This window comes from Amblyomma maculatum, chromosome 3 (genome assembly GCF_055883805.1).
Source record: "Amblyomma maculatum isolate TAMU_Amacu chromosome 3, ASM5588380v1, whole genome shotgun sequence".
NCBI lineage: Eukaryota > Metazoa > Arthropoda > Arachnida > Ixodida > Ixodidae > Amblyomma > Amblyomma maculatum.
Genome location: NC_139346.1, coordinates 219,708,167 through 219,722,854, shown reverse-complemented (window position 1 = coordinate 219,722,854; position 14,688 = coordinate 219,708,167). Strand labels below are relative to the sequence as shown.

The window sequence follows — 14,688 nt, the reverse complement described above, 5'->3', positions numbered from 1 at the left end:
GTGCGCTCGGGCGCCTGCGTCAGCAGCCTCGTCTCCTCTAAGACCCTGGTGTGCAGGAGTCCAAATGACTGGTTTTGGGTGGGATCTGAGCCTCGTATGCAACACCGAAAAATTTCGATGGGCAAAGGAGAGACTTCTATGCCAAATTGCTATAAACAGGCTCGTTTGGAGTCCGTAAGTATACTTCTCGATGTTGGATTAGCCACGGCCTTAGCAATAGCTTCTTCTTCAGCCTGACTGGTGTTGGCTACCTGAAAGGAAAACCCATCCATCTACACTCCCTCATGCATGACTACCGCCGTATAAAACCCCTTAGGCGATGGGCCAGCTACATCAACATAGTGCACGCCTTGTTGTGAACCTAAAGGCCCGACTCCATAGACACATCTGCATCCTACGCGCAGAGCACCGTGCGCGACTGCGCGGTGAGCACTGTGCCCCGGCGCGCAAAAAAAAAAAAAAAAAAAAAAAAAAAAAAAAAAAAAAAACGGTTCACGAATCACAACTCCAAGCGCACGGCGCGATACGCGACCGGTCGCGCGCTGCATAATCAACGGAACTTGTCGCGGAGGCTTTCCACCGCTTCTGGAGCGTTTTTACAGCGTCTGTGATGAAAACTCAAGAACATAAAATGTTTGATGTAGACGACATGAATAACTAACAGGTTCAGCATCTTACCTTCGCGCGGGTACCCCGGCGCAAGTTCCGCGGCCACCGCTATCCATAGAGCCGCCATCACCAGCTCATTCTTATGAAGCACGTAAGCCATTGCGGCTGCCATTGTTCGATGGCGGCGATGAGCAGCTCGTTGTTTACTTCACTTATGTGGCTGCCAGTGCAGGACGACGCGCTTCCACTGAGGTGGAGATCCGCCATTTTGCTCAAAACATGCTTGGAAGGCCCGCCAGACACAGACGCAGATCCGAGCGTCGTGAACGCGCTCGGCTGTGGGCGGCGCGTCGCGCATGCGCAGACTTCCTCTGGCCGGCGCGCGCGCATACGAGCGCGCAGGACGCGCGCTTCGAGGGCTCATGAAGTTGAGCCTTAATCATGGCCATTTTTCAAGCGCCCAAGCGCGTGCCTGTCGTCGCTATTTTATCGTGCACTGCGAGCAAAACGTTGGCCTAAGCTGACGTCGTGAAGCCGCCGTTGCGACTCTGCTGAGGACCATTCCGGCTACCACCCCATAGTTGGTGCAAAGCGCCTTCAGCGATGCTTTTTATGGCTGTGGTGTGCCGTGTTTACATGAATGCGACAGCTAGCGCATCGCACCCGATTCCTAGCGCTTCGCATTCATGTAAACAGCGTAATTCGCTCGGAAAGCGCATCGCATTAATTCGCCGCGCAGGGCTGGATTAGCCGTGTTTACATGAAGGCGACAGGAACGCATCCATGGCATTTCGTAGCGCCTCACTGTGATGCGATGCGTTTACATGTAGCGCATAATCTCTAGCGCGGTGGTGGCGGCACCCTGTGTCGCATATTGAAAGCAACGGGGGTGCCAGGTTGGGAATTTTCTAAAATTGATTTAATGTTTATTTTATTTATAACAAAGTAAGAAGTAAGCTCCAATAATTAATATAAAATTAATTGTGGTTTAGCTCTGGTTAACCCTAGTTGAATTGCTAAAGCAACTGCGGAAGCTTCTTTTGCCTGCTACATTATTCCCCTATCACGCCCTATCAGTGTAACGTGCTACATTATTGGGGACACTTAAGCTCATCATTTAAGGGTATGACGCGAGAGCGTAAGCTAGCAGCCCACACATAAAGTAACGCTTCAACCAAGCCGTATATGGACGTACCCGCGTGTCGTAACGAGAATGCAAGTGGTTCTGGCAGTCTGATTCTGATATCGCCCTCCCATATGAAAGGAGCGAACAGAGTTGGCAGCTCCTGCCCGGGGCATAGGGGTAACGTGAATTCAAATACTATCGCAGGCTGATGTTTTTTTTTTTTTTTTTTTTAATGACTGCGCCTCTTCACGACGCAGCTGCGGCCACACCAGAGCTTTCGCTACAAAAACCGCGTATGAAGTAAAATTAAATAATTCGCCGCCTTTTTTTATTTCAATATCCCGCTCTTTTTGGTCTTGGCGCCCAACAACGCCTAACAAGTGCCCGATTCCAAAAGCTATCTTAAAATTTTAGGCGTTTTGTCGTCAGAATTGCGTGGTGCAGGCATCTTCAGACAAATAAAAAGCTTTGTACACCATTCGTTTGCAGCGAACGCGAGGCAGTTGAGCCGCAACGGTGAGGCGAGCGGTCGCCGCTTCGCCGGACGCCGCCGGTTTACGTGCACGGAGAAAGTCGACTTCCAGCCCCGTTTTCCTAGCGCATTACCACTTTTTACATGAATGCGGTGCGCTAGGTGTCGCATTCATGTAAACACGGCTATTGAGAGAGATGATAAATCGACTTTCTCCGTGCATTTAAACACCCGGTCGCATCGCATTAAGGGCAAGAAGGCGGCGTCCGGCGAAGCCCCGGGCGCTCGCCTCACCACCAATTCCTCATTGCCGCTCCGCTGTGTCTCGCGTTCGCTGCAAACGAATGGAGAACGAAGCTTTTTATTTGTCTAAAGATACCAGCTCCACATAACTCTGGCGACGAAGCGCCTCACATTTTAAGATAGCTATTGTACGGTTTTACCTTTTAATCTAAACTGTCCCTATCGCTATTTCTCCTTGCTATCCCTTTATTTCTGCCGCGCCAGTTCGGGTGCTTCATTTCGAAAGCAGATACCGGGGCAGGCAAAAAATATTTTTCTCCTTCCTTTATTATTTTTATTTTAATAATAAAAACCACTTCTGGAATCGGACACCTCTTAGGCTTAGCGAGTGAGCGTTGTAATTGGGCGCCAAGAAGACAGATTGCCAGACTGTTCAGTTCAGTCGTTCAGTCGTGTCCGACTCTTCGTGACCCTATGCACCATGTCACGCCACGCTTTCCGGTCTCTCACTATCTTCCCAACATCACATAACTTCATCTGCAGCGCCTCGAGGATGCCATCTAACCATCGCGTTCGCTGCCTACCCCTTCTCCGCTGACCCTCAACCTTTCCCAACATCAAATCTTTCTCCAGCGACTCCTCTCTTCTCATCAGATGACCGAAGTAGCTGAGCTTTAACTTTAGAATTTGACCCTCCAATGAGCAGTCAGGGTTTATGGTCGACAATATCGACTGATTTGATCTTCTGGCAGTCCAAGGAACTCTCAAGAGTCTTCGCTAGCACAACCATTCAAACGCGTCAATTCTTCGGCGGTCAGCCTTTTTCACAGTCCAACTCTCGCATCCATACATCACAACTGGAAAGACCATAGCACGAGTTATACGGATCTTGGTTGGCAGACTAATGTCTCTGCTCAGGCGGTCAAGGCTAACCATTGCTCTCTTTCCCAGAAGCAGGCGTCTCCTAATTTCTAGCTGCAGTCTCCTTCCGAGGTAATCTTGGAGCCCAAGAAGAGAAAATCTGTCACAGCTTCCACTTCTTGTCCATTGATGCTCCAGGACTTGATAGGGCAAGACGCCATGATCTTTGTCTTTTTAATGTTCAGTTTAAGCCCAAACTTCTCACTCTCTTCTTGTACGCGCATCAGAAGTCTCTTGAGTTCTACTTCACTTTCTGCCATTAAAGTGGTATCATCCGCATATCTAAGGTTGTTGATACGTTTTCCAGCAATCTTCACTCCAGCTGAAGACTCGTCCAGATCGGCCTTCCTCGTGATGCACTCTGCATATAGGTTAAATAGTCAGGGCGACAGTATGCAGCCTTGCCTCACTCCTTTCTTGATCGGAAACCAATCAGTAAGACCATGCCCAGTTCTGACTGTGGCCTCTTGCCCTTCATACAGGTTCCTGAGGAGACAGATGAGATGAATTGGAACTCCCATCTCTTGGAGAGCTTGCCACAATCAGCTGTGATCTACGCAGTCAAACGCTTTCGCATAATCAATAAAGCAGAAGTAGATGGGTTTCTGGAAGTCTCTTGCTTTTTCCATGATCCAGTGCAGAATTTCAAATAGCTGCGGGTTAGATAAAGGCGACGAAGTATTTAATTCAGCTTGATACACTTTTTTATTATTTATTACAGCTTCTTACTTTGTTATAAATAAAATAAACATTAAATCAAACGTGGAAAATTAACAACCTGGGGCCACCAGCCGTGTTTACATGCATGCGACAGCTAGCGCATCGCATTCGTGTAATCAGGGGTAATGCGCTAGGAAAGCGCATCACATTAATGCGCCAGGCAGGGATGGATTGAGAGAGGTAAGAAGTATTTCTCGGTACATGTAAACACGGTCGTTTCCGGCGAAGCGGCGGCCGCTCGCCTCACCACAAATTCGTCGTTGCCGCTCCACTGTGCCTCGCGTTCGCTGCAAACGAATGGTAAACGAAGCTTTATATTTGTCTGAAGATGACCACACCACACAATTCTGGCGACCAAACGCCTCCAAGTTTATGATAGATTCTGGAATCTCTATAAACAAAGGTGCCGAAGTATTTAATTTCGCTTCATATGTTGTTTTTTGTATTAATTACATCTTTCCTTTTATTCTGGTATGTATGACGTATGTAATAAATAAATTTGAAAAATTTACAAGCTGGTACCAGAAATGCTTTCAATATGCGACACCACGTGCCGCCACCACCGCGCTAGAGATGATGCGCTACATGTAAACGCTGTCGCATCGCATTACCGTGAGCCGCTACTAAATGCGGTGCGCTACAGTCGCCTTCATGCAAACACGGCTAGTAGTTCATTCTCCTATAGTGTGTGCAACTGCCGCTTTGCTATTTATTTCCTTAACCTTGACGATTCGAATCAGTGTTGCCCAAGCTGAGGGTATCCTCGAGATGCAATTTGCTGCTTGACTGCATGAAAGAAGGAAGAAGAGAACGCAAATGCTGTTCGAGGGGCACCTGCTTGCTCTAACGGAAGCAGTTGGGGTGTGTATGAAAGCTCCGGCCACAGTCTTCGGAGACCACCTGCCTCGAGGGGTCATGAAAGACCAATGTTTCCTTGTCGCTCACACGCTCCGGTGCGCGTACCGCCGTCGCTGCTTTGTGTCCTCCCGAAGAAAGACTAGTGCGACAAAAGAACGAGCTGTCCCCTCCTTTGCACGCCAAGAGCCCGATCGCGCTTTGTAATCTCGCACGACAAGCGTTCGCCTCGAGCGGAGCTTTCGCGGCGCGTGCCCCGCATGCCGTAGGCGCAACGCCTTCGGTTGCCTTCTTTCCTTCAGACCTCAGTCGCTTCGCCGGCACCCTCCATGGTTAGGGCTTGTCAGGCGCGAAACGAAAGGCTTCGCCTATCTCTTTGGCGGCGCGAGCCGAGAGTAAACTATGATCCCGGATCGCCCCTCCTTCGCCCGGACATCCATTTTGGCGCCTTAATGCTGTCCCTCGTTTCCTATTTGCTTGCGTTCCACGACGGCGTGTGTTCGCCAAGGTCGGTCAGCCTGATGTGTCAACCGTCTTTGCTGCTGTGGAGGAGATGTTGCTTCCACTCAGTCGTCCCCTGGGCACGCTCTCTCCTTCGACGCGGCTTATTAAACGTGCTGCGTGCGCGGGTGTGTGGCCGGTAGTTTAGATACGTGCTCTTTTGTCACTTTTTGTTTTCTCAGTTTGCCCCTCTCTCCCCTCACGGCTGCCTTGTCTCCTCGGCGGCTGTAATAACCGACGCGCCCACGTTTATCCCGCTCTCTCTCTGTCCCTCCTCTCTTTCATGTTGCAGTTTATAGATCCCGAAGGAGGGCTGCGATTGCTGCGGGCAATGCACGACAGAAGGGCGTGACTCGGTGGTAACTGATACCGACCGCCGTGGAGTGTTGTTCGCTCTGCTCTTTATCAGTCAAGCTCTTGTTCGCCTTGCGTCTTGCTGGCCCGGAGCTGTCTCCGCCATTTGAAGTTCCCGAAGAAGCTAGGCTATTTATTGCTTCCGTAGTCCCAAGAATCGTCCTCGGCACCTTGCGCTCAGTAATGCTCAAACCACGGCGGCTCACGACATGCACCCTTCTGCCTGTCTATCCCTCCCCAACCGATCGTCCCGTGGTGACGAGTGTAACCATGCAGACACCACTGTGCGCTAGCCGACGCAACACGCCGCGCTTCCAACTAGTTTTCAACTCCGGCCTTCTTCCACCATCTGTCCGTTCGGCATTCCCTTGACGCCTTGTTTTCTGCTGCTTGGAGAAAGGTTGCCATGGGATAGCCGCACTGTGAGCTGCTACACAGGAGGTCTCAGGCGGACTGTTTTGCTCCATTTTGTCTTGTTTTGCCGATCCGTCGCGCTGGCTTCGGCTTGTGGCACGTCGTTCCTGCTTTCGCAGCACTCTACTTTATTGTCTATTGAAGGAGTGGTGGTGCATTTAAGTAGAAGTAATTTCGAAAGGAATTACTTTTGCTGCGGAATTACTGCCAAAAAGTAATTCATTACATTACTTAATTACCAAACTGAAAAAGTAATTCATTACATTACAAATTACTGAAAAATAAATAATTAAATTACAGTGATTTCATTACTGTAATTCAATTACTGCCATCTATGGTAGCCAGCTCAGTACAGAGCTGCCTTTAGAGCGTCGCACCAGTCAGCGTCTTTTTTTCTTTTCGTTTCATCCAGGACGCTTGCACTGCGCTTGTTATTCCACTTTCGGATGAAGTAAGATGGATTCTACGCAAGGCGAACGCGGTCTGTAATCTGGGGGACTGTTAGCGTGCGCCGCCTGAATACCCCTCCTCCTCCGTTTTCACGCTCACTCACCTGACGCACGCCCACTTGCGCATTCGATTGCACATATCGATGAGAAGTTTAACGTGCTCGTCGCGGTAGAGTGAAGGGAGCGCAGCCTCGTCCGGCAACGCAAGTAGGCGATCGGCGGCCAACCACAAAATGGTCCGAACACATCGCTCTACAACGCAAGCTTACGTGGCCACATATCTCGCAAGCTTTGCTACGCCTGGCATCTCTTTTTTCGCCCCCTGATGCAACTGCGGTGCAGATGTCTCTCGTGCTCGTCGGCTTTTTTTTTTTTTTTTTTTTTTTTTTTTTTGTCCTTTAATCTATCTCCGTTCTGCTTGCACGCACTCTCGCTGTCTTGGCAAGTAACGGAGAGGAGGAAGAGACCCTCTTATGTCATTAAAATAATCGCCGTGCGTGCTTCGTCGCAGTTAAGTGCGGGAAAGAAAGTAGCCGGGCAGAAAGACAAGCGAAAAGAGGTTGGAGGTAGGGGATAAGAAATTGCGCATGTAACGAGCGATTTGATCTCCGCTGTCGTCGGTATGTAAATGATCTCTGCGTGGCCTCGTTCAGCGCTCTGTTCCTTCGTCTCTGAGGCCTTCCATTCGTTTCGCATTTACCTCTGTATCTTTGTCCTATTTTCTTTCATTCCGCCTCGGTATCCCTTCCCCCACCATCCCGACTGATTTTCCGCGCGGCGTGCGCATTTTAACGTGCCCGGAATTATTATCGTCGCCGGCGGCGTGTTTCCTAAACGTGTTCTTGGCCGAATAAATCGCGGCTGCTGTAGCTTTTTTTTTTTTTCTCGCCTTTTGTGCGGCCTGCATGCGGTGAAAAACAAAAGAGGCTGAATCTGTGCTCCGCTTGATCTCCATAATTGATTGCCTCCAGTGTGGTTATTGTCGGCTATTATTCTCAGGTTTCGTAGATGTTCAGGAGAAGAAAAATAATGCACACACAGTACGCAGCCCCTGTGACCTGTCGTCCGCAGTAGGCACAGTGTCTGATCGATCTTGTTTGGGGGCGTCAGTCATCTCCACTGCACGTGCTTCTTGGCGTAACACGCGTGCGTCTGTGGTCGATTCGCGGACCTTTTGTCGGCGCCCCATTCGTCTATGTCGATGACAGAATACGTGTCGCAGTGCGTGTGGCCTTGACACGTTACGGCTTGCTCGCCACGCACTGCATGTAGTCGTGCGGCGGTCGCTTTCGTGGATAGGATAGGATAAACTTTATTGCTCAACTTTAGAGACAGCGTTCCTCCATCTTTGCGTCGATGGCGTGGCTCCGTCTCACAGGGTTGGCGCCCCTATTCCAGGGCAGCACTGCGTTTTGCTGCTCGCTGGGCATGGATGACCAGTCAGGATTGGGTTGCCGCTGGAGAGCATACTCTCCCACTGTTCCGCACTCGGATTTCCTAGTTTGTGGAAAAGTCTGCAGCGAGAACGGCCCGCTTTGTTTTCGCTTGTAGCCGATTCTTCTCGCACCTGCGGCTACGTTTGCTGCGCTTTTATGGCGCTTGTCTGTGCTCGCAATATGCGCATTTTTGTTTTTGAAATCTCCCCCTCTGATTTTTTTCCCCCTATTTTCGCGAGCGTAAAACGTGTCGACCGCATCCAGCTTGTCTTCAAAGCCGTCATCAGTTTAAAATAGCCCGTTTAGAATGCTAATTGAGTGACCTGTGCTGGAAACGGAAAGAAGGGAAAGGGAAGGGGTTAAAAATAATTGTTTCCGACTCAGCATTTTTACGAGTTATCCGTGCATTCGTTTTTATTTTTTGTTCTAGCTTTTCCTGCTCTATGTGGACCTCCTGGCTTCGTGCCAAGCGCGTTACTGTTCACAAGCGAGTTGCGATGTGTCAGGCGACTGCTGCTAAGCTCATCCGCCCTGTTCCGCGAGCGAGTTTTGGGATGAGCACTCCTGTGTTTTTTGAGACCTGTTTCGCACTGGCGGACGCCTTTAAATCCGCCTTTTTCACAAGACCGCTATGCGCGTGCGCGCCTCTTCTGGTTGAAAACAAACCACCAGCCCCCCTGTGCATGCGCAGTTCTTGGCCTCCGTAATCGGCGCAGCCGGAGCTGATCTCGGGGGCCATGCACAGTTGATTCGTGATAGGCGTATGCGACAGATGGCGGTAGCTGTCAAGAACACACATTTCGGAGGTGGCTGCGTCTTATAAGGACGTTTTCAACCTTTAGCAGACGAATTTTCAACCACTCCCAAAGGGCGCTACATTTTGTGAAAAATTTGTAATCAGCGCAAGAGAGCGGCTGCGTCTACCACTCCGACTGCTATCAATTTCCAGGTGTAGCAATATGCATCTCGTCGAGGGTCTTCGCGAGTCCTCTGCGTGGGTCCAGCGTTCCTTTTGTCTACGTGCACGGGCACTTGCCCGTATCTCGTGTTATGCCGTCGTTGTCAAATATGTAGTACTGAAGGAGAACGAATGCCCGCCTCGCTGTGCGTTTCAGCGACATGGGACAGTTTGTGTTACACCTTTGCTCTGTTTTCCACCGTTGGGTCTCCTTTTGTTCGTTCTTCGCTGTGCAATCTGTCGTCGCAAGCCTACGCTATAGCATTTTGCTCGTACGCTGCTCGGCAACACTGCAATTTCCGGGAATCTGGTCAAACACTGCAAAATAATGTGAAAGTAAATCTTGCGTTCCTCTATTAGAGGTAAAGGACGAGACCGTACGCCTAGGGAGATAATCGAAGCCGTCCATATCCGTCCTGCCACTGTGTCAGTACAACGTCAATCTGTTTATCGGATAAGAAATTGAAATTCTTGAGCGCAGCCGGGAATGCGGTGTGACTGGTTCTTTAATCCTTTCATTGCGTTTTATCGTTCATCGCCTGTCTCTTCGCTGTATTATTCCGTTTTAAACCTTTTTCCAGTTTTAATGTTTTTCGCCTGTAGGCCCTCTACACCTCGTAACATTACGTTTTTAAGATTTTACCCTCTTTTGAGCACCTCCTAGTTTCATCTGCCATTCGGTTTTATTGTATCAAGGCCATATACACCTCGCTTTTTCGGTTTTATAGATTTTGCCTCTTTTGGGTTTCCACTCCCCATTTCATTGTCTGTTGTTCGCTGGACGGCCCTTTACACTCCTTTTCTCCGCAACTTCATTCATGTTTGACTCACTGACGTTGCTGTTTTCTGACTCTCGGGGAGCGAGCGCGCTATCGATGTACCACCTCCTTGTTTCCTTCGCTATATATAATCTGTTTTTCGAAATAAGCTTCAGTTGATAGTCAGCGCCTGTGTGTGTCCTTCTTCGTTTCCATGTGTCCCGTCCCTTGCGCTTTTCCATCACCATGCTCCCCCCCCCCCCCCCCCCCCCACACACACACACACACACGCACACACCTTTTTGTTTAATTTTTTTTCTTCCGGCGACAAGCGATAACAGCTTTCCGCTTTGCTTCAACATAGAGGAATCCGACCAACTGGCGTATTCATTTTGTTGCGCACCCTCTGCTGGATAGCGATGCCAGCTGAGGCCGGGTTTAACGGGTTACGCTCACAGCCACGTCGCCGTCTCTCTGGGTGGCCGACGCCTGCCGGGGGCACATATGACGCAGGTGGCGAACCGCGTACGCGGGCAGTGATGTGACTGTAGCGATAACAACTCTGTTGCTTCGTTGCTTGAGTAAGTTCCGTCGTCGGATGAAGAGGGCGGGCGACGCTCTCCCCCATCTTGAGCTTTTCCTGCATTCTGTGCACGCTTCGACGACGCCGCGAGTGAGTCGAGCCATGCTCGAGCGAGATGTGCTGCTAAGAAGAAAAAGAGAGAGAGAAAAACAAACGCCGATCAAGTCTCCGTAATGATATCGATGTCCGCGGCAAACAACAAGTTTTCCGCGTTTGTAACGGTGATGTTTTCCGCTGTACACTCGTTGTGGTTTTCCGTGTTGTTTGCTGTGGTGATGATCGGTCACTCGGTGGGAATTTTTGTTTTGAATTTTATTAACTTGCGATATGTCGAACGAATGCTTACTGCGCCGATGATCCCCGTGAGTATGTACACTGAGTGAGATAACTCCGGCATACCGGGGAAGGCAATTCCTGCCTGCAATCGCGTTTCTCTATTTCTCTTCCGGGATAATTGCGTGTAGCTTCGTGTCCATGCGCTATCTTATTTTTGCTCGACTCTCAGAGATAAGTGATGTGGTGTGCTTCTCCGAAATGCGCGTGTGTGTTCGCGAGCTTTGCTAGCATATCTTGCAGGTTGAACACTTTGTCTCTGTTTGAAGAGCTGTGGTCTGGTGATTTCGCTAGAAAGTGTCATTGTCAGTGCACGAAGGGGTCGCCGTAGCATTGTTTTGGGGCTATACACCAGCGACGAGACTCGCCTGGTGTCCTTTGCTTCTCTTTTGTCGCCAGTTTCATGCCGTAAATTCTGGCTTTCTAGTCCCTGTAACGAGCTGGGTGCAGGCAAAAACGTCCCCGGATCAAAATGCCCCTGAGAAAGCGGCAGGGAGGAAAAAACGTTCCCAAGGCAATAATGGGCCCTCTTCCAGAACTGATTTCTCAAAAAAAGTTTATTTTATTGCATTGCTTCTTTTTTCATTACTGGGAATACCTGCAGCCATCATTTGGCGCCTGTCATGCTTACAGGGCCCAGCATCTTGCACGTTACACCATCCCGGGCGAGCAGTATTTTCCGCGTGCAAGTAAATTAATAAACAAAAAAAGCCATAAGTGAACAAAAGTCAAGGAGCCTTTCAAAATGTACCGCATTAAATAAACGCTACCTTGTATTGCAGTGTAATTTATCCATTCGGGGAGATTAACGCTGAGCCTGAAATTAGTTTTCTTGGGATGGGAATTTTACACGGGACGCCGATGTTCACAGTTGGTTGGTTTTCACACCATCGACGGCAAAAGTAAGCCGGTACGGTTGTTACGAGAGGTTCCTTATTCTTGTGACATTTGTTCCTTACAGGCGTCCGACGCAGGATCTGATCTCTTCTCTGGACCAGCTCATCATCCCAGTGAGTTTTGCTCTTTTCCACCTTATCGTTTGCACAATGATTTCACGTGGTGCATCAAGTGATTCGGCGCAGCCAACACACTCCAATTCGTTGCCCTATAAAGAGCGCCCAATGTAGATAAAGTCTAGCTTTTGCGGTTGTACGTTTCGTATCTCTAGTAATGCAGTTCTCTGTCCGAAAGACGGGAACCGCCGCCCGGTTTGTCGGCGCTGCATGCTGCGTTACCGAGGCATATTAGATCGTCAGGTGTAGCAGTACACACGCGCGGCCCTCCTTCGGTTATCTCCGTAGCTTATTTGTCATGCGACACGTAGTACGACAGTGTATATGCTTAGACCTCCTCCCGTTGAACCTTATCGTCGAGCCACGTGTCGACCTTGTATCGTAACTGTTTGCAACGCCGCGTTTCTGAGGGTCGGAGCGTTGGGAATGCCATTAGATTGTATTCACATAGTCTCCCTATTAGGAAAGTGCTGATAACATTCGCAGTGCATCACAATCTGATTGGCTCCGATCACTATCCGACGGCAATTTAGAAAGGCAGCCATTACGGGGGATCACGTCATATAAGTTCCCGCCTGTTCGAGCACAGCGTCTCAATTTCTGTGTCTTTTCCTCGGTGTGTCGGATTATGTGCCTCCTTTTACGAGCTCGTAAAACAAAGAGGCTCGCTGTTCCCCGCGCGAATAGTTCTGTGCAGATATGCGAGTGCAGTGTACAGGTGCGGACGTAAACAGAGCACCCTTTTGCGTTCAAGTTAATATCACGCCTTCTGCTCTGGACACAAGAAAACAATATTTGTCCAAAGGGCGTCTACTACCGGTTGGCACATACCACGGTCTCAATTATGCAGCGCGTGAAAATTTTAAGAAAATGGCGTGCTCCGTCCGCACCGGTACTCATCCCTTGCGGTCCCCTAGTCGGCGCTTGAAACGTTTGCTGTGTTGGAAGCGCTGTCCTATGCGGTTGAATGCGTTCCGCTTATTTCTCGGATTGTCGAATGCTGTAAGGCAGTGCACTTTTCTGTAGTGGACGACTTCCGCGCAGTGCAGAGGGCGAGGTGGTATTAGGATGAGAGGGACTTGCGTGTCTGGGCCGTATTAGGAAGATGGCGTTGCCGGCGGCACTTGACTCGTGAATGGGTCGTTACCGCTTGGCGCGAAACATGGGATAAAAAGGGATCAAAATGGCCGTCTGCCGGTCTCTTCTTTGTTCTTATCGCGCACTCATACTTGCTCTTTCCGTTAGTTGAAGTGGGCGTATGTTTTGCTAAGGTTGCGCGAAACGAAATTCGCTGCGTCACCTGCCGCACCTTGTGGTGGTCTCAGTGATGATAGCAGGTGTCGTCCGCAGTTTGAGCACACAATGAGCACATAGTGGCGCTCTATGGCCTCTCGCTATATTAATTATGACCCGCCTGTTCCACAGCGCCCTCTGCCACACCACGAGGACGTATATACTCGACCGGTCGTCTCAGACTCCTCGTAGCTGCCCGGGACTCGATTTGACAGGATAGCTCCACCCACCAGTGTTCCCAAGTGTCATCTTTTTCAACTCTCAGCTTTCCCCGAACTTCATACGGACTAACTCGGACGCAGAGCAGACGTGATGCGTGCCGGAGCTCTCCAAGAGCTCATCTTGTCTGCGGCCGAGATTCGTAACTTAGAATAGTGTTTGGTGCTCAATTTAAAAAAAAAATAATGGCCGACTTTTGCGAGACTTAAACAGCGCTTTTGGCGAGCCGGCTCGTTTCTAATTGTCGTCTGCTTTGGTGCCACGTAGGACGCTGTGCAGTGAGTAGACGCAGGAATGGAGCTGAGCCCGTTCATATCGAAGGGGCATTTTTCTCGATGAAGGCTTTTTCGCGGGGCATACTTGATATCACAAAAGTGTCCATGTACAGCAATCTTGCTAGTGGGAATATTTGGCGAGCATTTCTTCGATGGTACCAAACACTTCGGACCCGCAACTCCTCTGGGAAGCCTGGCCGGGAGCAGTTTTGAGTCCAAGTACAGCAACGTGCTCAGAACACACTGCGGCAACAGCCTTGCGGACTACTCCATTCAAATGCGAAGATATGCCTTGCGGCAACCAGCATTTGTGGTACCTGAGCAGTTGCTCATATCAAACTGGGTGATGATGGTGGTGACATTTATTTGTACAAGGAGGTGTTTGGACGGAGGCCCTATTGGCCCAGGCCCTCAAGAATCTAGGTGGAGCTCCTATTCCGGAGCCCCAATGGCGTCTAACGCCGCCCTGGCGACCAAGGTCCGCTGGGACTGTAGGTCATGGCAGCTGAGCAGCGCCGCCTCCCAGGTCTCCCTAGAAGGGTGGGTAATGAAGGGTTGGGATTGGATGGACAGGCCCAGACCATGTGGAAAACGTCCGAGAAGGTCGCTTCACACAGGCTGCAGCCCCCATCAAAGTCTGTAACGGTCGTTGCCACTTTGATAGCGTGGCAGACGATTCTGGTTGTGGCAATGGTGCGGCCGCCGTCGAATGTTTGGGAACACTTTTCTGTGTGCGAAACGTCCACTGGCGGAACGAAGCGAGCAGTATGCAAGTACTGCAGTTTTCATCATGGAATGCCACACGTTTGAAAAGGCGTCTGTTGGCGTGTAAGAAATGCCCGCTGGACATCAAGGAAATTTGCAGCAAGGAAACGAACATTCTAATGGTGTGTCTCGTCAGTTGAAACAAATGAGAACTCTGCAAACGCGATGAAGAGCAGCCGTTGCCAAAAAAAGAGGAGTATTGCGCCTTTTGTAGACCGCATGACTCCAGAGCAGCAAAGCCAAATCGACACTGCTTTGACTCGAGCGATTGACTCAAGCAATGTGCTTCTTTCTGAGAATGAACATAGGAGAGCAGCTTTTAGGATTCTTCGACCTTCTCAACACCTTCTGAGTGGACCTCTGCTGGACACGCGAGTAAAGCAACACGTTG

The 14,688-nt window shown here is 49.9% G+C and overlaps 1 protein-coding gene across 5 annotated transcripts in view; it reads left to right on the top strand.

Moving 5' to 3' along the window:
- The window catches only part of LOC146197749 (uncharacterized), a 523,674-nt gene that overhangs the window by 438,327 nt on the left and 70,659 nt on the right, over nt 1-14,688 (top strand). For all 5 annotated transcript variants that reach the window (XM_084599657.1, XM_084599656.1, XM_084599658.1 and 2 more), the window contains one exon: nt 11,694-11,742. In XM_084599657.1, the coding sequence (XP_084455783.1) occupies nt 11,694-11,742 (49 nt within the window). The remainder of the gene's footprint in view (nt 1-11,693; nt 11,743-14,688) is intronic.